The 22172-nt window shown below is 34.8% G+C and overlaps 2 protein-coding genes across 2 annotated transcripts; both read right to left on the bottom strand.

The window, feature by feature from the left end:
• Window positions 1–24: 24 nt before the first annotated feature.
• LOC135834986 (uncharacterized) lies at window positions 25–9277 on the bottom strand. The gene is made up of 4 exons (XM_065349020.1): window positions 8706–9277; window positions 7091–7807; window positions 5068–5266; window positions 25–1252 (listed from the first exon to the last, which is right to left on the bottom strand). The coding sequence occupies exons 1-4, from the start codon at window positions 8781–8783 to the stop codon at window positions 1065–1067; spliced, it is 1182 nt and encodes a 393-aa protein (XP_065205092.1). The 5' UTR covers window positions 8784–9277; the 3' UTR covers window positions 25–1064.
• Window positions 9278–14443: 5166 nt separating this feature from the next.
• LOC135834980 (uncharacterized) lies at window positions 14444–17681 on the bottom strand. Its single transcript, XM_065348993.1, has 4 exons — window positions 17383–17681; window positions 16081–16560; window positions 15781–15979; window positions 14444–15194 (listed from the first exon to the last, which is right to left on the bottom strand). Exons 1-4 carry the CDS (start codon window positions 17482–17484, stop codon window positions 15049–15051), a joined length of 927 nt encoding a protein of 308 aa, XP_065205065.1. The 5' UTR covers window positions 17485–17681; the 3' UTR covers window positions 14444–15048.
• Between the last annotated feature and the right edge of the window lie 4491 nt (window positions 17682–22172).

The raw sequence follows: 22172 nt of genomic DNA, 5'->3' as shown, positions 1-22172 counted from the left end.
CCTAGTCAAAGATATAACGAAACGTTCGCTTATCGGAATGTTTATTTTGTATATGATTAGGAACACATGTTTTATTCTCGGTATTTAAATTGAATTAATTACCTAATTATTATCAAATAAGTACATATAGATAATTAATTTATAATAATACCTAATCAATTGAGCATTTACTTGTACTTGGGTAGGTACTTTATCTCAAAACGCGAGAGTAAAATAAATTAAATTAGGTACATATTTATCTGTGGAAATGATAGATAAACTAGGTACTCAAAATAAAATAGAAAATACAACAAAGCATAATCATCTCACAAAGAAAAATAAATTAAGTATAAAATAAAATAATGCGTGGGTAACATCTAAGGTAGAGCACTTGAATTTATCCAAAAATTTATTCAAAATTTTAGAATTTATAAAATGAGATTAAATTGCCTAATTTCATTTCATCGAATGAAATTTTATTCCCTGATTAATGACTGTCTTTCAAAATAAATACAATGTGGGTAATTTCTGAAACCTATCATAAAATTATTTCCCCACTTCGAGAATCTGCAGCCATATATCTCTCAACTTTTGGCCCCCTTAAACAACTCAAAATCAAATGGGACATCATCAACTTGAATTCCTATTTCCTTACAAAAAATTTTAAAAACAATTTTTGGAACCCCTGATTCCTCTTAGGTGACATTTCTGAGCCAAAATTTGTATTTAGGAAAAAGTACTTACTTATTCAAGACATCTGGTAAATAGGTGTGTTGTAAATTCAACACAATTGAAACCTTTGATTTTTTTCAACTCCTATCTAAGTACTTTTTTGAAAATACGGTTTTATTTATTTACATCGATGATATCGATGAAACAAAATGATTGCATTTGAAAAACCAAAGGTTCAAAATTCAACGTCCACGGAGTTTTTGATAGGTGTATAGGTAACTGAACAGGTACTTATTGCATGAATCATAATTTCAATAAACGTTGAAAAAAGAGAGCGAGAAAGAGATTTAATATTATCTAAATTGCTCATTTTTTTCGCACAAATGATGGAATCATTGAAAAGTACTAGCTTATCATACTTCGGAATCATCTAAAGGTGCTTGGACTTCACTCGACCTCGCATTATTGGCTATATTATTCATCGAGTTGGCGTTATGATCGTATACTTCGTCATTGCTGGTATCTGCTTTTGCATCGCTATTTTTCTTCGATATGGCACTTCGACATTTTTTCACGATGTGCATGAAGTGTAACGAAAGAACTGTAAACATAATTTTAATCAGTCATCACTTCATCAGTCTCATATAGATAATTATCTACAACTTAATTTAATAGTTCATGTTGAAAAAGTATCAACCCAAGAATTATTTTGCATTTAATAAACCCCAAAGAAATTTTAATGGAGGAGGTAAAGATTGGTAGGTACATAGTAGGTACCTACTCGTATTTTGAGCCATTTTCTTTAAAATTTGAATGCATGTGAAATCTTTTTTCAAAATGGGATAAAGAACATTTTTTAATTTAAACATTTGAGAATACGAATCGGTTTTTAAATTCTCTTTCGATGATTGCAATGTCTGTGCTGTGTGGCTCTTCAAATTTGGAATTACCGGGTCCATAATTTTTCCAACATTTCTTTAGAAATGTGAGAGAAACAATTCTTTTTACTTACTCGTAATTTTAATTTTTTAGAACACTTGAAATTTTATAATTAAATCGATCAAATACATATTATCAAGATACTAAAAAAAGTAAATTTGAGGAGTTCTGTATCTTTGCAAATAATACTTTAAGAAATTTCAGATCATAAAGAAACCCGAAGACAAAAAATTTCAGGTGACAAATTTTATTTTTCCAATTTTGGTAAATTTTAATCCTTTAGTTTGATTTAAATTATGAATTCGAAAGATTTTAAAAAGGCAGATATGAGAAATGGCTTTGGGGCTTCAATAAGATAGTGGATATTCAGATTGATCATCTTAAAAAGAAACATGCAATAGAATTCCAAACTACCTATTTTAACCAATTCTCACGTCTTCAGAAAGAATTTGAAAATAATTGAAAAAGATTAAAATCTTGTTGGAGAATACAGAAATATAGTCAGGGGGCCCGCTTAAGGATCACTTGCACCCCCTGCCGATCCTGCGGGACAACTTTTTTCTTAAAGAAAGACTCCCGAGGAACATTTCTAGCCCTTGCCGTCAAAAAAAAGGTGGCCCCCCGATTGGCACATTTCTGGTGATATCTGACTACTCATTTCTGCGGTCAGAAATTGCCGTTTTGACAGTCAGATTCGCAGTCTGACTACAATCAACCAATCAGAAACAAGTATTTTTTTGAAATTCCAAGATGGCGCTGACACGTCAGAAAACTGAGTGGAGATCTGAGCGTGGATCTGACTAGTCAGATCCACACTCAGAACCACAGTCAGATATTGCCGTTTTGGCAGTCAGAAAATACATTCTGACTGATATGTGGTCATATCCCTATTCAGATGCACTGTCTAAAAAATGCCGTTTTGCCAACCGGGCCTACTTACAAAATGGCGGTCATTTGATTGACTGGTCAGCCGAAATCGCAGATTTTGCGTTCCAACAAAGGACTTGCACCAAAATTTTTAAACTATACAAAAGTAGATTGAAAGAGCAGACAAAAATTCATCACTTGTCAAAATTTGAAGTTCCAAAGTGCTTTTTTCGATTTTTGGTAAATTTTCAAAAATCAAATTTTGGCCAAAAATGTGGGAAAAAATCACAATTTTACCAAATTGGCCTAGAAAGCTGAAATTTGGGATATACCCTATTTTCGACCTGCCAAATCGATTCGTAACAGATTCAAACGGTTTTGAGCAGTTCTGGAGCCTCCAGTAGATTTTTGAAACTTGAAATTTCACACAAATTTTATCAAATGGAGTTGGAAAGCCGAAATTTATTCTGCAAACTAATTTCATGAAGAAGTCGACTGCCAGTGAATTTCAATTCGTTTTGGAGCCTTACTGCAACTTTTTGAAAATTACTGGAGCCTCCAGTAGATTTTTGAAACTTGAAATTTCCCCCAAATTTCATCGAATGGAGATGGAAAGCCGAAATTAATTCTGCAAACTAATTTCAATACGCTAGGAAGTCGACCGCAAGTGAATTTCAAGTCGTTTTGGAGCCTGCAGCGACTTTTTGGAAATTATTGGAGCCTTCAGTAGATTTTTAAAACTTGAAATTTTCACAATACATACCTATTTTAGTTAGCAAGCCGAAATTTACTCTGCAAACTCATTTCAAAACAATATGAATAAGATTGCATGGTGGTTCATGAAACCGTTCACAAAGTCATTAGAAGCAGTAAAATGACTTGTACTCACCTGAAGTTGTCTTCAGAGGGTGTTGAAATTGGAGTACAGATTAAATTTCGGCTTTCCACCTCCATTTGATGAAATTTTTGGAAAATTTCAAGTTTCAAAAATCTGCTGGAGACTCCAGAACTGCTCAAAACGGGTTGAAACCGTTTTCAATCGATTTGGCAGGTTGAAAATAGGGTATATTCCAAATTTCAGCTTTCTAGGTCAATTTTGTAAGATTTTGATTTTTTCTCACATTTTTAGCCAAAATTTGATTTTTGAAAATTTTCCAAAAATCGAAAAAGGCACTTTAGCACTTAAAATTTTGACAGGTGATGAATTTTTGTCTGCTCTTTCAATCTACTTTTGCACGGTTTAAACATTTTCGTCCAAGTCCTTTGTTGGAACGCAAAATCTGCGATTTCGGTTAACCTGTCAATTAAAATGGCCGCCATTTTGTAAGTAAGGCCACCTTTTTTTTTGAGGACAAGGGCTAGAAATGTTTCTTTAGGACCCTCTTTAAGAAAAAAGTTGTCCCGGAGGATTGACAGGGGCTGCAAGTGATCCTTAAGTGGCCCCCCCCGACGAAAATGGTAAAATTCTTTAAAAAATAAAAAACTTTTTTTTTTCAATTTCGAATCAGTTGAATGAAGGTTTCGTGTAAGCGACAGGAAAAAGATTCAAATTGACTGAAAATTATAATTATCAGGTTTTTGAAAACTTGAAAGGAAATCGATCCACTTTTTTTTGGAAATTTAAGAAAAAAGTTAATTGATTTTCTGACATTACAAGCATGTTAGATTTCTTTAAAAAAACACGAGGAATTATTCTTGACATTGTGCCAGACTTTTGACAACTTCGAGATATTACAATCAATTCGCAACGTTAGTCTAAGTCAGACTTTTAAAAAATTGACCAATTTCCATTATTTAGAAAAGGTAAGCTAGTTTTAGAATATTTGATCAGGCTATTGAAAACTTGGAGAACATTCCAATAAATTCTGAACATTAATACCTATGTTGGACTTTTAAAAAATTTGAAGAAGTTGCCACGTGTATGTTTTATAGGTACTTTTTGTTTTTTATTGTACCTATTCTAAAATTTCGTACCGTTTTATTAATCCTAACGTTTACGTAGTTGAAATGAATTAGCTGCGCCAATTCCTCCGTCGCTAAAAATATTCGCCCATTACGCGCTATTTTAAAATTAATTGTTTTCTCGAAAAGTTATTGCTCTTATTGGAGTTCATTGCTCTAGTAACGTTCATAGAAGTTAGATTCGTACTACGGTTTACGTAAATGAACAAAATAGGTATCAAAAACGTCTTTTTGGAATTTTGTCAGATTTTTCTGTTCATTCGAAATTCTTAACTTTAATAAGTTACAGCAAAAAATCATAGGTATCCATGATTTGAAACTTTCCTAAAAGAGAGGCCTTATCATCCATTTTTTTTTTTTTTTTTTTTTTTTTTCGTATGAAAAACTACAATTTTTAATTAAGAAAGTCGTCAAAAAACCACTCGAAACTGACTCTTGTTTGCCTCTTTTCTGATTCAAATCGTCATAAGTTTCTTATGGAAAAGAAAGGCATTAGAGCAAAAGTCATCCAGTATCTTCAAGATTACGAGTGATTTTTTTTAAGAAAAAGGCAGATTTCATGTTCGAGGGTACCTAATCGGTGGGTATTCTCGTTCATTTAGATATAGTTCTACCTATTCATTAAATTGTCATAAATAACATACAAACCTGTAATTAATAAAGCTCCAATATTTATGAACATCATCGAGTCTTCAAAATTTTTCCACATTACTCCAGTCACTTCGAACAAAACGAACTTTCTAAGTTCAGTATCCGAATCGATATTGAGCTCTAATATAATCACGATGAATGAGAAAGCGGAAAAATAGAAGAAGAAAACGCTCAACGTCAGGCATCTTGAAACGTTCTGAATAAAAATATAATCAAAATCATTAATCCCTTCGTCATTTCTCTCTTTTTTCACATTCAAGTAGGTACATACAGTATGACACAAAAGTAGTGCCTGGTGGCTTTTATTTCCAAAGTGAAAAGAACTAGAAAGATGAATGAAGCGGCGTTGAGTAGGGAAAAATGAGAGCTTTCAAAAACGACCTTGAAAATTTCAAGTCCATGCACAGGGTGTCCAAAAATTGAAAAACCGGTTTGGTCAAAAGATTCAAACTGGTTTTTATTGGCGCAATGTGTTCTACACACTAAGGCGACAAAAATGTGACATGAATTTTTTGAAACCGGTTCATTAATTTGCAACCAGTTAACAAAAAATACCCAAAAAATACCCAAAAATTGTAGATAGAGAAAAAAGCTTGGAACAAAAGTTGTGGAGCGTGAAAAATTACACAATTCTGTTCAATCACATTTTGAAACCGGTTCATTGGTTTGCATTTAGCAACCAGTTTTTGACAATCACCTAAAAGTTATAGGGATAGAGAAAAAAGCTTGAAACAAAAGTTGTATAGAGCGTGAAAAATTGAACCATTCAAGCTCATCAGATTTTGAAACCGGTTTACCAATTCGCAGCCAGTTATCAAAAATTACCCAAAACATAGATATTGAAAAAAGCTTGAAACAAAAGTTGTAGAGTGTAAAAAATAACTCAATTCCGTGTAATGACATTTTGAAATCGGATCATTCATCATTGGTTCGTATTTAGCAACCAGTTTTTGACAATCACCTAAAAATTGGAGGCGAAGAAAAAAGTTTGAAACATAAGTTGATTGTGAAAAATTGAACTATTTTCGCTAATTAGATTATGAAACCGGTTAATTAATTCGCAGTAAGCCATCAAAAGTTACCTGGCTGCAAATTAATGAACCGGTTTCAAAATCTGATCAGCAAAAATGGTTGAATTTTTCACGTTCTTCAACTTTTGTTTCAAGCTTTTTTCAATATCTACAAGTTTTGGGTAATTTTTGATACCTGGCTGCGAATTGATAAACCGGTTTCAAAATCTGATAAGCAAAAATGGTTCAATTTTTCACGCTCTACAACTTTTGTTTCAAGCTTTTTTCTCTATATCTCTATAACTTTTAGATGATTGTCAAAAACTGGTTGCTAAATGCAAAGCAATGAACCGGTTTCAAAATGTGATTGAACAGAATTGTGTAATTTTTCACGCTCTGCAACTTTGGTTCCAAGCTTTTTTCTTGATGTTCAATTTTTAGGTAATTTTTAATAACTGGTTGCATATTAATGAACCGGTTTCAAAATCTGATCAGCAAAAATGGTTCAATTTTTCAAGCTCTACAACTTTTGTTTCAAGCTTTTTTCTCTATCTCTAACTTTTAGGTAATTGTCAAAAACTGGTTGCTAAATATGAACCAATGAACCGGTTTCAAAATGTGATTAGACAGAATTTTGTGATTTTTCACGCTCTACAACTTTTGTTTCAAGCTTTTTTCTCTATATACAATTTTTGAGTATTTTGTGTTAACTGGTTGCAAATTAATGAACCGGTTTCAAAAAATTCATATCACGTTTTTGTCGCCTTATTAGTGTGTAGAACACATTGCCCCAATAAAAACCAGTTTGAATTTTTTGACCAAACCGGTTTTCCAATCTGTGGACACCCTGTGCATGGGCCTGAAATTTTCAAGGTCGCTTTTGAAAGCCCTTACTTTTCCCTACTCAACGCCGCTTCATTCATCTCTCTAGCTCTTTCCACTTGGAAATAAAAGCCACCGGGCACTACTTTTGTGTCATACTGTAGCTATATTTATAGGTTTCAACTCACCTCATGAATCCCAAATATTCCAAGAACAGAACTGATCACGCCGATAACACTCCAGATGAAAAAATAATAATGAATATAATTTTTGACCAGCCTTTGAATTCGCAATTCCGATTCGTTCAAACGTTTATCAAACCTCTCGATAAAAGCGTCCGCAAAATCGTCGGCTACACGTTCGCCTATTCTATTCTCTATATTATGTATACTGCCCCCAGCCCCCGAAATATTCATAACACTTTCGGCGACATTAGCAGGTATACTCTTGATAGCCGTAATACCTTCTCCGACGGTTTGAACAGTTTTCTGAATAATAGAACCATCGGTCAAACCACGTACTTGATCTGTGGCGCCCTGTATTCCACTCCTTACTTTTTCAGTGGTATTTCTAACCCTTTGAGGAATACTTTTCACAGCCGAAATTCCCGTTTGAACAGTTCTATTGGCTAGATTTTTCACCTCTGTTAACCCATCGTGTATCGTGCCGTGGATTTTTTCGATCGGTTTGCTGATCAGGTCGAACCAAGTGATCGGTTCTTCTTGTATTATGACTCTCGTTCCAGCATCCGAATCGGCGGTTGAACGTTTTTCTCGAATTATTTCTCCGGAATGAGATCTGTCGTTGGTGGTGTCATCTTCGACTTTGATTAATTCTTGATTATCGGGCATTACGGAATGATCGTGGTTCAAACTTACGCCCCATATGTGAAAACCGCAGCCGATCTAAGCAGAAAAATTATTCAATTTGAAACAAACTTGGGTTTTTTGCCGAGTGCTCAAAGTAAAAATTAACTTGATAGGTATAAGTATTATGTACGATATTTTGGAACCACTGGAAAAAAAACGCAACGTGTAAAATAGCCTCGAGCAATTTTAGGAGGTAAAATTGATGCATGTTTCATCTTTTCGAATTGAAAATTAAATATCGATTTTCTTGGAAAATTATACCAAAAAAAAACCTATGAAAAACTGTGTACGTATTTTGATTACCCATTTCAGACAAGGGGGAGGAGTGGAGAAAAATCACTGGGAATGATCTGTTCAAGGCCAGATAAACATCTTACGGCTTCATCTATAAAAACATTGCTTTAGAAAAAATTGATCTTTCAGTCATCAAAATAGGTATCTACCTACCTAAAAAATGAAAAAAATTACCCTCAAAAACAGGGTTTCAGCGAATGACAATTTGACTATGGTGGATTGATGAGTAAACATTTTCATTCATTGGGTATTTCCATGAAAATTTTATCAAACTTCAGTATCGAGCTTTCGTATTTAAAAAAAAATACAACTTTCGAAAAAAAATTTAAAAAATAAAATTTCTTATCCATTATTCCCCCTCCCTCTTTCCAAAAAAATAAATGAGGATTGCAAACCTCCTTATCGTAAATTTTTTTATTCTAATCACAAACAATGTACAAAAATTATAAACAATTTTTTTTGAAGAATTTTTGAAATGGTTTGATTTTTGAGGTCACCAGGCAAATTTTTAAATGATAAATTTTGAAAATGATTAAATCACATAAATCTTTTGTCACCTTTCCTCTTCCCTTAGTTTAATCTTTTATGTACCTAAGTGCTTACATAAAATGAAAAAACTCAATAATACACTGAAACTTACCATTACAATCCATAACATAATCAAAGTTCTGATCCTTAATGAGCAAACACAACCGCATGATTTTTTCGCTGTTGTCATTTTCAAAAATTCGAAATTAAGCACAACAATTCTATACTCGGATATCGAAATAAAATTCGGATACTTTGAAACAAAACAACCGGTCGCTACATCTTTCGAATAAGTAATTACAACTGAAACTATGAAAAATAATCGACTATTACGCGGAATATACGTACATATAAAATGCACATTGGCCCATGTTCAAAATCAGTGAAAAATCTGTATCATCTATAATAAGCACTTTCGACCGCTTGCGCAGATAAGACGCTAAATCTATAACATAATAAGCACCTACCTAGTACCTACCTACGTACCTATACTAGATAAGATGCTTCAAAATAAGATGACTCACTGTCTCACGATGGGAAATAATTTATCAAAACTCGCGTTTTTTAATCATAATCTTGAAACAATAAAAAATATGCTCGATACTATACAGGTGCATGGTGCATACTTTGTACCCTTTTTGTATAGTAAAATGACTAAATGTTTCATAGAAGTAGATTTTGAAAATTTTAATATTTTTTTTTTCGAGTATAGCATCTTTGTTGATTTTATGAACACGAGATAAATATTTATTGCGCCCAAGACGTATGCATTTAATTAAACTTGGTACGTGCGGAAGCATAACCTTGGATGGAAATATTTTATGCCTATGGCTACTCATAGTCAGTGTACTTATAACCAGTACCTAACCTAACTTAACCACAAACCTGCGTCATTGGCTCGTGTGTGGTAGATTTACACGAGTGTAGATGTAGTTGCCGAAGTAATGGGCTGTTCAGTATTCACATAGCGGAAAATTTATGGGCACCTGCTACAAGCCTCCTGTCGATCTATTCGTCAGAGGAATTACTGGGTGCTTAAATTTTTACCTGTAGTGAAAATAAAAATACTCCTACCTTCCTTACTGAATTTTTACGGTACCTTCAATGGATAAAAATAGGCAACTCTTAAGGCAAATTTTTTCCCTGAAAGGAAAACTTGTTTGTCTACCTTCGTAATTGAATTTTCACGGTACCTCCAGCAGTAAAACAAAACAGGCTACACGTTTATTCTATTTCCAAAAGGTGAATTGTGTGTCTACAAGTTCCCCGACAAGGAGCTGGAACAAAAAAAAAGAACCAGGCCGAAGGGGATCAATAAAGGACCTCAAAATACACCACAGTCAAAATTTCAGGGGCTGAAATTCATTTTTGACTTTTGGCGAATGTTTAAAAATACAAATTTGGCTGAAAATGAGAAAAAATTAAAATTTTGCCAAAATGACTTATGGGTTATTCCACGTCAATTTGACCAAAAAGTGGTAAGGGGGATCGGCGATTTTGTCGAAATTTTTCCTGTGGAAAGACCTTCCTAAGGGATGACCAATGGCGCAAATCGCAGCCCTCTAGCCCTTTTTAAAAGGCTGTTAGGGGGTGTTAAAAGTTTTCAGTGAACTTGATACAAGTAAGTAAGTATCGTCCATTCAGGCAGTGGATAACTCCATAACCGCGATACCTACCAAAATGGAACTTTTTCCAATAGTTAGAGGTTTTGAGAGGCTTTTTGGCGATATCATAAAAATCAGTTTTTTTTGTTCAAAAAATTAGCCTGAAAAGTTTCATAACATAGTTTTCATATCGTTCTGACTCTCTAAAATTCTGAAAAAAAAATGTATTATGAACAACTTTTTACGCTCATTTCGTAAAGTTGATTTAAAAAAATAGAAAGTTAGCGAAAAATGCGATTTTTTAATTTAAAATACAAAAAAAAGTTGTTGGGGGGAAATCCAACTTAAGCCCGTTAGGTGTGCCACTCCCTACGTTATCCACTCCGGGGGCACGCCAACTTAGCACTACTACGTCAGACCCAACAAGTTGTTATGGACCCAAATACTCAATACACTAATGAAGCGGCATAGCACTGTTCATACAACGTTTATTAAGCAAATAGGTAAATGGTCACCTGGTCATACAAGTGACACGATACAATACGGTGGTATTCTTCTGCTGAGCGTTCTCTTATAGACGGAAAGCGGCCAGCGTTAAAGCTGCTACGTCAACTAGTATAAAAGAACTGCACAGAGGCAGGAGCTTTCGTCAGGGTCTACCTCTGGATGGAACGAATCCACCAGAGGGCGCTAATCCAGTTAGCTTACCCCCAGCCTGGGCATAATTACCCCACTAGGTAGGTAACTAGGAGTCCCTAGTCCCCACTACAAAGTTTTGATTGGTGAAGTTGACTTATTTGACTACTATTTTTATGTATCCGTTGAAAAAGTCGGAAAAAACCCTTTCACTCGATGAAATGAACTTGTCATCACATAAAAATCAAAATTTGAAAAAATCCAATTTTCAATTCCAAACATCAAAAAAAGTTTGAATTTATTCAGTTCTCTTATTTTGACCTTTCTCCGACATATTTCATGAAAACCAGATTATCATGGAAGGTCCATGTTTGTAGGTATGTGAAAATGAAGTCCAACCAGATGAAGAAAAAGGTGCGGCAACTATATTGGCTAATTGGAAGGCACTTGGAACTGGATCTGAGGCCTGAGCTGCAAAATCCTGGTCTACAAGCAGATTATCCAACCTATCTGGACCAGGGCTTCAAACCCATACCCATACCCATACCCAAATACCCGAACAAAAATCCATAAATTTCTGTACCCATACCCAATAAAGCTATTTTGAACCCAAATACCCGATAGAGCGGGTATATTTTCGGGTATTTCATCAAAAAATGGAAGAAAATCCTGTACCCGTACCCATACCTGAAAAATTTTGGAATACTGTACCCAATACCCTCACCCAATCCTCTGAAAAAATTTTTGTACCCGTACCCGAAAATGTTTGGGTATGAAGCCCTGATCTGAACATATGGTCTGGTGCTATGGGGCTGTGCAAAAAGGTCTAATCGCCTGGTGATACAGAGAAGGCAAAATATCATACTGAGAATGATCGTGAATGCATGCAGATTCTCGCAGAATGACGAAATGACGATATCCATGCAGATTTGAGTAATCCCTATGTGGATGAAGTACGCGAATGTTATGTGGTTGCCCATGAGAAGCGCCTACACAGCCACATCAACACCAAAGCAATCCAGCTGCTGCATCCTCATGTCCCTCAGAGGCTTTGGAGAAGCAAGCCTTTGGATTATTGGTAGAACTACAGTGGAAATCACTTATAATGAGATCGGTTAGTATGAGATTTTGGATACACCGAGCATAATGCGCAGTCCCAAGCACAACACCATTGAACCCGCCACCCTCAACATGGTGACAATTGTCACAAACTGGTTTCTTCCTGCGTTCGCTCCGCAGGAACGAGTGATAGGATAGTAAGGACTTCTAGTACATATGCGGGCATGTTCTGCCGTTCATTTGCTGTGTTAAGAAGGTTGCTTACTTTTTTATTTTAAGGGGCAGAAATTTTTGTACAATTTTTGTACAGACCAGAAGCTTGAAATTTTTGCTCCTTGAATTAAAAGGATAGGCAAAGTGTATGAGCAAGTTGGACATGGACACACAATTGTCAGTGAGGAGTCAAAATGATTCCACCTAACTTCAACTTGAAAAAAATAAAATATCGGCATAAGTATTTGGAAAATACAAATTTTTTTCTAAAATGTTTGCCCCTTAAAATAAAAAAGTAGGCAATATGCCCAACATGAGAAATTAATGGTGCAACCTTTACACACCCCCTCTAGATACCTCAATGCCATACCAAATGTTGTTCTGGCACAGGAAAATTTGGCATTTTTTCATGTTGAGGGGGGGGGGTGGGTTAAACATCTACAATATGGTACCTGTTGGAACAAGCTTGTATAACAAGGAATCCGGATAGTACGAGCTGAAATTCTTGAAATTTGGTTCGTTTATTATTGTTTTTTCTTCTGCTTATATAACGTGTGTTCATGCAGAAAACATTCATTTAATACCAAATTTCAGCTTTATAGGAACTTGACAGAGGTGCGCTGCGCACTGTACTCCAAGAGCTATACCACTGCGATTGGGCCGAAATAACTGAAAGCTGGGGATGGCCTCAAAAGTTAGTATACATACCCCTATTTTGAAAACACTTGGTCTGCCGATCCGCAGCTACTGCTTTAAAGCTCAGTGAAAGTTCGAAAGTTCAAAATTTTTCTGAACTTTCAGCTGAGAAAACTGATGGCTAAAGTTGGTGCCTAATTACAGAATTTTTCGCGCTGAATCCGAATATTTCGGTCTGCCGACCCATAAGTGCCGCCAAAGCACCGCCAGACTGGGTAAAAAGGGGAGCAAATTAGACAAATTTCATGTTTTTGGGCTACATTCTCATAAAAAGCTACAAAATCAGGTTAAAAATTATTTTCAAGCAGTTTAACAAAATGCTCTATGGATAAGATGATTTTTAGGCACCAAAATTTTTTGAAATTTTCATTTTTTGGAGGGTGGAGCTCAGAAGAGTACTAATGAATTCAGCAAATATGGCTTTGTGATACATCAAAATATATGTTTTTTGACCGTATTGTCCTCCAATGTGAAAAATATTGCCATAATTGAATTCTACGACCCAAAAAACATATATTTTGATATATCACAAGGCCATATTCTCTGAATTCATTAATACTCCCCTCATGCCCCACATTGCCCCACCCCCAAAAAACGAAAATTTTTCAAAATTTTGGTGCCTAAAAATCATTTTAGCCATAAAGCATTCCGTTAAACTGCTTGAAAATAATTTTTAACCCGATTTTGTAGCTTTTTATGAGAATTTAGCCCAAAAACATGAAATTTGTCTAATTTGCTCCCCTTTTGACCCAGTCTGGCGGGGCTTTGGCGGAATTTATGGGTCAGCAGACCGATATATTCGGATTCAGCGCGAAAAATGCTATAATTAGGCACCAGTTTTAGCCATCAGTTTTCTCAGCTGAAAAGTTCAGAAAAATTTTGAACTTTCGAGCTTTCACTGAGCTTTAAAGCAGCAGCTTTGGATCGGCAGACCAAGTGTTTTCAAAATAGGGGTATGTATACTAACTTTTGAGACCATTCTCAGCTTTCAGTTATTTCGGCCCAATCACAGTGGTATAGCTCTTGGACTATAGTGTCCCCTTGTTTTTTATTGGCTGATGAACAGTTCTGGTATAAACATTAGAATGTAATGTTGTCAAAATTTGTCAAAATTGCTGATAATAACAGGACGTTTCGTTAGTTCTGGCATTTTTGACCACTATTTCTAGAGTGCGACAGTTGTCTTGTCAAATCGCTATAGGTTAATTTGGTAAAATTTTGAAATTGAGACGGATTTTGCGGCATTTTTTGAAAAACAGAACTTCCTAAAAAGCTGCTGGAGGCTCTAGTACTGCTCAAAACAATTTGAAACTAAGTATTTCCAATAAATTTGACAAATCAAAAATAGTGGTAAAATTGATACTTTTTTTTTGCTACTTGTGTTATGAGTATCATTTATAACGAGAAGCTCTTTATATCTGGTTAGTAGGTACATGATACTCATTGTATATGCAAAACCTTTTAGTATGAGAGAGACCGCATACAACGAGCAAAATGACTGGTCCTTTCAATCTCGCTATAAGCAATTTTCACTGTACTTGTATTAGGGATCTGGTCAATGGGCTGTGACCCTCCCTCGTAAAATTTTCTCCTAAAAACTAATAATCAAAATTACGTCAAAAAAAATCATCTGAACTCAACACAAGATGCAAATACTTAATTTATTCAATCACAAAAAACAATAAAATAACCACAAAAAAATTTAAAGTGAACTAGAGTTTTAAATAAAAAAAGGTTGGTTTTCTTTTTAAATATTATTACAGTCCCGCCTGCCCCTTCCGCAGGAATAATATCAGTACAATCTTAAATTTAGGTGGTAAGGTGAATGTAAATTCTAATACCTACATACTAAATGACATACTTAATGCTAAAATTTAGCTATAAAACTATTTAGGTACATAGGTATGTACAACTTAAGCTAAGCCAAGATTGAGAGTGTTTCAATTTTGCTTAAAACTAGGTGGGGGAAGGGACGGTTTGGCCACTCAAAGGTCCCAGTGCTGTGGTGAATGGGGAGCCCCAGTTTTGGGGCTGCTGACCCACCTTCCCAAGCACCAGGCCAATGGCCCAGAGCTCCTAGGCAATATCTCAGAATCGCTCCCACCACTTCAGGATTGAGGGAGTGGGCATCATTAGATTTAAACATACTACTTATTAGATTATCCAAGTAAATCAGGTAGGTATTCATTTTTTTCTGCAAATTATGAAACGTGAAAATGAGCTCATTCATATACTTGTGCATTGTAATCAAGCGAGTTCATCTGGTTGCTGGTTTCTTTCATTGGAAGCTTTGACCTTGAAACATGTGTTGTAATATGCTTTCATTTCTTCACTTTCCTCTATCATGACTTTTCGATATTTTCTCACGATGTACATAAAGTATATCAAAAGACCTGTAAAAATAATCTCAATTAGTCCCATAAGTATACATACCCAATCGTGATGGGGTGATCATTGTAATGCACAGGAAGCACAACTATAATTTTTCAGTATTGAAAAAATGACCGAGTTGACAGCACCAGAAGTCGAGCACTTAAGAGCGGATTTGAAATTTTTACACTCATATGGGAGAACAAAAATGGTCGCTTTCCCTCCCTCTTCAAAAAGAGTTCAATTTCTTTTTGAAAAATTTAAAGTGTAGTTTTGGTAAAAGTGTATTGAGTAAAAAGTACCTTTACATTTAGAAAGGGAAAAGATTTTTTCCCATATATTTAATGCTTTTACTGTTGGAAAAAAAAACATTCCAAAAAATATTTTAATGATTGTGTTCCTTCAAATTTGTATCAATTTGTTCATAATTTTTCAAACAATCAATAAAAAAATTAATAAAGTTAGCCAAAAACTTGGAAATTTTTTTGGGGTTTTTGAGATTGGCAATAATAATCAAAAAATTGGTAATCGGTAAGTACCTACTTATTTTTGTACCTACATTTAGATTTGTTCTGCTTATTCATTAAATCATCGTAACTGCATACGAACCTGTGATTAGTAGAAGTACTACGTTTATCAGAATCATCCATTCTTTGAAATTTATCCACAAAGCTCCAGTCAGTTCTAACAAAACGAGCATTCTAAGTTCAGCGCCTGAATCGATATTGAGTTCCAGTATAATCATGACCAATGAAAAAATGGACAAATAGAAGAAGAAAACGCTCAACGTTAGACATCTCCAAATATTCTGTATAAAAATAATTACAAAGTGATTATTCTCTCGTGAAGTCATCACTCCACCTATTCATCATCCCATTCGCATCTTTTCCACGTTCACGTATTACTCACCTCGTGAATACCGAATATTCCTACAGCAGCGCCGATCACACCAACAGCAATCCAGATGAAAAAATAATAATGAACGCAAACTTTAAATAATCTATGAATATTCGATTCTAAATTATACAAGTGTACATTAAACCTATCAATATAAGAGTCCGCAAATTTGTCGGCTACACGTTCACCTATAGTTATACTAATTCCCGAAAAATCGAAATGCTTATAGATAAACTCTCTGACCCAAGCAACAGCTATCTCAATGAAATTGCATTTGTCACAGATTTTTTCTTTTGGCGATTCTCTTTTGATTCTTGTTCCAGCGTTCACGTGGATGGTTGAACGGTTTTCTCGAATTGTTTCTTCGGAATGAGAATAACTGCTATTAACACTGCTATCATTGATTCTGATTAATTGTTTGTTACCATGCATCACGAAATGGTTATAATCATTGTTCAGATTCACAATCCAGATGTGTAAACAACAGACAATCTATAAGCAGTAACATTTATATTATAGTATATTTTTAAAAAAACCTTGCCTGTTTTGAAGGGTGCCAACATCTTGTACCTACTTGAAAAATTGCACACACAAAAAAAAAAAACAATAAAAACTCCATGTTTTGGAAAAATTTTCCCAAAAATGGTCGGAAAATGCGATTAGGAGGCCATAACTTTAGAAATCAAAAAACAAAAAAATAATAAGTTTTCTCAATTTGAAAAAAATGGCCAAAAAATTGGCATCACTGCATTCCAAAAAATATTTACCCAATTTCAGGAACGATATCTTTCAATATTCCAACATAATTTAATACAAAATAAGTATTTGGGAAGAAAAAATTTTCAAAACACGAATCTATCCAAAAATGATCGATTTTCAAATTTTCAACCGCTCAGTAGAGCCCCAAAGGATGTCTTGGATTTTGACGGCAATTGTATAAATAGACGCGGAATCTCAAATACTTTCATTTGGGACTGGAATGTCTCCTCTTTTAAGCCTTATATCTTCCCTCCAGGAGAATCTTGAGGGTTAAAAATTGTATTGGGAAATTCCAACTCAAAATAAAGGTCTCTGCTGAATTTGGTCAAAATCCGCAGACTTTTTGGAGGTGGGGGATCTACCCTAATAAACATCTTTACAAAAATCTTCAACGTTACCTACCTATTTAATGTTATAAAATTTTTCGAGACTTTTTGAACATGGTTTTAGAGAATATGATTGGATTTAAAATCGATTTAAGTCTAGACGTACATTGAGTATACCTACAATACCTACATAAAGTCGAAGAACGTATAGTTATGAAATGTAACTTACCAGTACAATCCACAGAATGATCAAAGTTCTGATTCTTAATGAACTCTCCAACCTGATTCTTACTGAACTCGCAAACTTGCACGACTTTCTCGCTAAAGTCATTTTGAAATTTCAAAATTAAGCACAACTATATTAGAATTAGATCAAAAAAAATTCGGATACTTTGAAAAACAACAACCGGTCACTTCATCTGTCAAATAATTATACAATCGAAACTAAAAAAATCATTCGACTATTACGTGGAGTCTATCATATTATGTGTACGATTATCAAAGTTAGCAAAAAAATCTGTACATTTATAATAAAAGTAAGTTACCCTACTTCCGATCATTTGCGTAGATAAGATGCTAAAACTGCACATTACGTACCTAACTAACGTGTAAGTACCTACGTAAAATACCTAGATGAAATGCTTCAAAGTAAAACAACTCATTATCATTATCACGAAGGGAAATAAACGATCCACAGACGCATACTTACTATGTACTGTAGCACAATGATTTTTTCAAAGTGGGTTTATACCGAACTTAGCCATAAACTTATTCCTTATACTTATAACTAAAGCGCTATAAAAGGAAGAATTCGCATACGCCATTTTGGTTCCTAGAAATATCATTGTCTTTAATTGGAGACCAATTAAAAGTTCACCCGAACTCGTGAACAATCGAAAAAAATGCAGTTTTTTCACGAAAAATTATACGTGTTATTAACGTATTGACTCCAGGTAATGTATGAAATAACTAGTTAATTCATATATCATACATTACCTGCAAAAGTATGTAATCAAATTTTTTCAAAACTTTTCCTAGTTACTATATCATATGTACATACACGAGGTGTGTTTCGTTAAAGTGTGTATTCAATGAATGAACTGCGATCAAGTAAGAAATTGAGGTTAATTCAAAACTAGAACAATTATAGGTATGATACGTTATTTAGTACTTTTCTTGCTATTTGACTGCCCAGAAAAATTTTGAACCCCTCCCCCCCGCCCCCACCTATAGTTGTTCAAGAGTCTGTCCCAGGGGTCCTCAAAGGTGGATCATTTTTGAAAAAATTGAAGTGTTGCCACTCTTGGAATCCTTTGGTCACTCCCTCAAAAAATGCGATTTGAATTTTCTGAACCTGCCTGGCCTTTTGAATTCAAAATTCATTGAAGAACTGAGCCGCCCCTCATCCCTCCAAAAAAGTTGTGATAGTCGAAAAAGTCTCATTATGGTGTAGCTCCAAATACCATGCCAGTAAAACATTTTTTTTTCAACTTTTGGAAGCTTTTGTCTCTAATATCGTACACGTTACCTTACAACAATTTTTTATCATGCTCAAAACTACAGTATGACACAAAAGTAGTGTCCGGTGGCTTTCATTTACATATAAGTGGAAAGAGCTAGAAAGATGAAAGAAGTGGCGTTGAGTAAGGTAAAATAATGACTTTCAAAAGCGACCTTGAAAATTTCAGGTCCATGCACAGGGTGTTCACAAATTGAAAAACTGGTTTGGTCAGAAAATTCAAACTGGTTTTTATTGGCGCAATGTGTCCTACACACTAAGGGGACAAAAACGTGATTTATGAATTTTTTGAAACCGGTTCATTGATTTGCAACCAGTTGATAAAAAATACCCAGAAATTGTAGATAGAGAAAAAAGCTTGAATCAAAAGTTCAAAATCCAATCAGCAAAAATGGTTCAATTTTTCACGCTCTACAACTTTTGTTTCAAGCTTTTTTCTCTGTCTTCAATTTGTAGGTGATGGTCAAAAACTGGATGTGAAATGCAAATCAATGAACCGGTTTCAAAATGTGACAGAACAGAATTGTGTAATTTTTCATGCCCCACAACTTTTTTTATTTATTTATTAAGAGTCATTTACAGCAACTTAGGCTAGGGGCTCTATATTAAGACAAACTTATAATTAGGGTATATATCTACATATTTAGAAATAAAGTTACAATCAATACAAAGAGATGGGCTATCTGGGTTTTAAAATTTTTTTATCTAATTTAGTTGAGTATAGAAATTTGATGACATTGTCTATATGAGTGGCGTCATCAGAAAGAAGGACTTGAAGTTGGTTGGAATTTAGAAGTCTGGAGCGTTCACTTTGGTAAGAAGGACAGTCGATTAGTACATAAGATGAGCAATGTTTAAGGGGATGTTGCATTCTGGGCATGATGGGGGAGGCTGTTTGAGGAATATGAATTGGTGAGTAAGAAGAGAGTGACCAGTTCTGAGTCGGGTGAGAACGAACCTCAGATCTACGCTGAAGTTGTTCAGAAGTTTTCCATAAAGCCCCCTCCCACTTGACAATAGATTCACCGATTAAAAAAGCCAGGAAAAAATCGGCTGCTTTTTAAATACCTAATGCATTAAATCGCTGAATAAAAACCTGAGATCTACAAAAAATTTCCAGCCCAAGCGGGGATCGAACCCAGGACTCCCGCTTGACAATCTAATGCTCTAACCACGCAGCTATCATTGCAAGGTGAACATTTCTGTTTTCAAGCGGTATACGTACATGTACCGCACTTCGTACTTCTATTCAATTTTTTAAAAAGAAGTTGTGAATACCCATTGCGCATGTGCACTATAATCGGTGAATAAAAAACAGCTGATTTGTGAGAACCGGCAGTTCGGCAAATAAAAAATTCTGCCATCCCCTGGTCAAAAACGGCTGTTTTTATAAAAAGTAGCTTTTTCTAACCGGCGTTTTTTCTACGGCAAATTTACTGTCATTTTTGCGCGCCTATTTAACGGCAAATTTACAAAAAATCAACCGGCATTTCGGCTTAACTGGCAAATCTCTTGTCAAGTGGGCCACAACTTTTGTTTCAAGCTTTTTTTCTTGATCTCCAATTTTTAGGTAATTTTTGATAACTGGTTGCAAATTAATGAACCGGTTTCAAAAACTGATCAGCGAAAATGGCTCAATTTTTCACGCTCTACAACTTTTGTTTCAAGCTTTTTTCTCCATCTCCAACTTTTAGGTGACTGCCAAAAACTGGTTGCTAAATGCGAGCCAATGAACCAGTCTTAAAATGTGATAACACAGAATTGTGTAATTTTTCACGCTCTACAACTTTTGTTTCGTGCTTTTTTCTCTATCTACAATTTTTGGACATTTTTTGTGAACTGGTTGCAAAATAATGAACTGGTTTTAAAAAATTCATAAATCACGTTTTTGTCGCCCTAGTGTGTAGAACACATTGTGCCAATAAAGACCAGTTTGAATTTTTTGACCAAACTGGTTTTTCAATTTGTGGGCACCCTGTGCATGGACTGATGGACCTGAAACAAGGCACTTTTGAAAGCCCTTATTTTTTCCTACTCAACGCCGCTTCATTCATCTCTCTAGCTCTTTCCACTTAGAAATAAAAGCCACTGGGTACCACTTTTGTGTCATACTGTATACTTAGTATGTGTAGGTACCTAATAAAATTATTTTCAACACTTCATTTTCATGATTTAACTAAGCACGCCTCGCTATTTCATAGAATAACTAGATTCTTCATCAAGGGCGGCATCATACCTGTGCTCGTGTGCTCGAGCACTGCTCAAACTTTTTCAAGTCCACTTGGGAAAATCACCAAAAAAACACAAATTTTGTTCCAATTTTGAAAAGTGCACCTTATTTCCTTTCCACTGACCAAATTAACGAGAGTTGAAAAATTGACTTCTCCCATAAAAATAATGCTGTTTTACTTCTCAGGAATTGCAATTTTTCTTAAAAGCTTTTGCCCTCGCTTTGCTCGAGCTTTTACTTCTAAATTCTTATAGCTTATTTTAAAAAAATAATAGATACCTATTTGCAGTGGCGGATTAAGTATTATTGGCGCTCTACACTACATAAAACTTAGCGCCCTTTTTTCACAACAATTTCCCCCCCTCCCCCGCCAAAAAATTCTGGAATATAAACATTTAACAACATTAAAAAGATTATTTATTACATAACACCTATAACAATTCACAAAATGTGAAAATTTAATCATGAACTTCCATTTAATTAGATACGAACAACACACCACATTTGCATAAATAAAGCATAGACAAATCTTTGGTGCCCGGAAATCTGTTTAAATTCATTATCGATGATACAAAAGGAAAAAATACGATTAAAATCATATAGCTAGCTGTTTGAGCCAGCAATTTGTCGATGTTGAATTCTCACTGGCATTACCTATCTTTATCTGTCTGTAGTGAGTGTAATGTTTGTATGAACGTGTATGAAAAAAACAGATAAAACAATAACATCCAAAAAAAAAACAAAAAAAATTTCTCAAAATTTTTGCGCCCCTAAAATTTTGCGCTCCAAGCTGCAGCTTGGTCAGCTTCTAGGGTAATCCGCCGCTGCCTATTTGTAATTTCTGAAAACCATTGAAATTTAAAAATTTTGAAGCTATGAAAATCAACTTTTTGCATAAGAAATGACGTTGTTTTATATTTTGAATTACCTAATTTTTCACTGCTTCCGCCCTAGCTTTGATCCGACAGATTTGAATTCTACCATAATGATTTTCTAACATTTTCTAGAGTGGAGAAATCAACCCAAGAAATTCCAAAAACATAATCCGATCAATGTTTTGTTTTCACTTTTCAAGTTCCGCCCTTTTAAAAAAAATGGTCTGAACCTCGAATCACATCTATATCCAATTAGATGGAAAAATCTGGGAGGGGGAAGGGGTGGAATGAACAGCTGGGAAAATCTAGTGAGACAAGTTGGGAGAGTTTTAGATTTTAGTTTCACCCAGCCCCCCACCCCCCAACGTCACATCGTTTCGTCTCACCTCTGTCTT

This window comes from Planococcus citri, chromosome 2 (assembly GCF_950023065.1).
Source record: "Planococcus citri chromosome 2, ihPlaCitr1.1, whole genome shotgun sequence".
Lineage (NCBI taxonomy): Eukaryota > Metazoa > Arthropoda > Insecta > Hemiptera > Pseudococcidae > Planococcus > Planococcus citri.
Note: the sequence above shows the minus strand (reverse complement) of the source record. Positions and strands in the feature narration are given on the sequence as shown.

Excerpts from the sequence above, each read along its gene's own strand:
- LOC135834986 (XM_065349020.1), bottom strand. The coding sequence starts at position 8,783 with ATGACAACAGCGAAAAAATCATGCGGTTGTGTTTGCTCATTAAGGATC. Across the intron at positions 7,808-8,705 it reads TTATGTTATGGATTGTAATG|ATCGGCTGCGGTTTTCACAT; the intron begins GTAAGTTTCAGT and ends TTTTCTGCTTAG. Across the intron at positions 5,267-7,090 it reads GAATATTTGGGATTCATGAG|AACGTTTCAAGATGCCTGAC; the intron begins GTGAGTTGAAAC and ends ATTTTTATTCAG.
- LOC135834980 (XM_065348993.1), bottom strand. The coding sequence starts at position 17,484 with ATGACTTTAGCGAGAAAGTCGTGCAAGTTTGCGAGTTCAGTAAGAATC. Across the intron at positions 16,561-17,382 it reads TCATTCTGTGGATTGTACTG|ATTGTCTGTTGTTTACACAT; the intron begins GTAAGTTACATT and ends TACTGCTTATAG. Across the intron at positions 15,980-16,080 it reads GAATATTCGGTATTCACGAG|AATATTTGGAGATGTCTAAC; the intron begins GTGAGTAATACG and ends ATTTTTATACAG.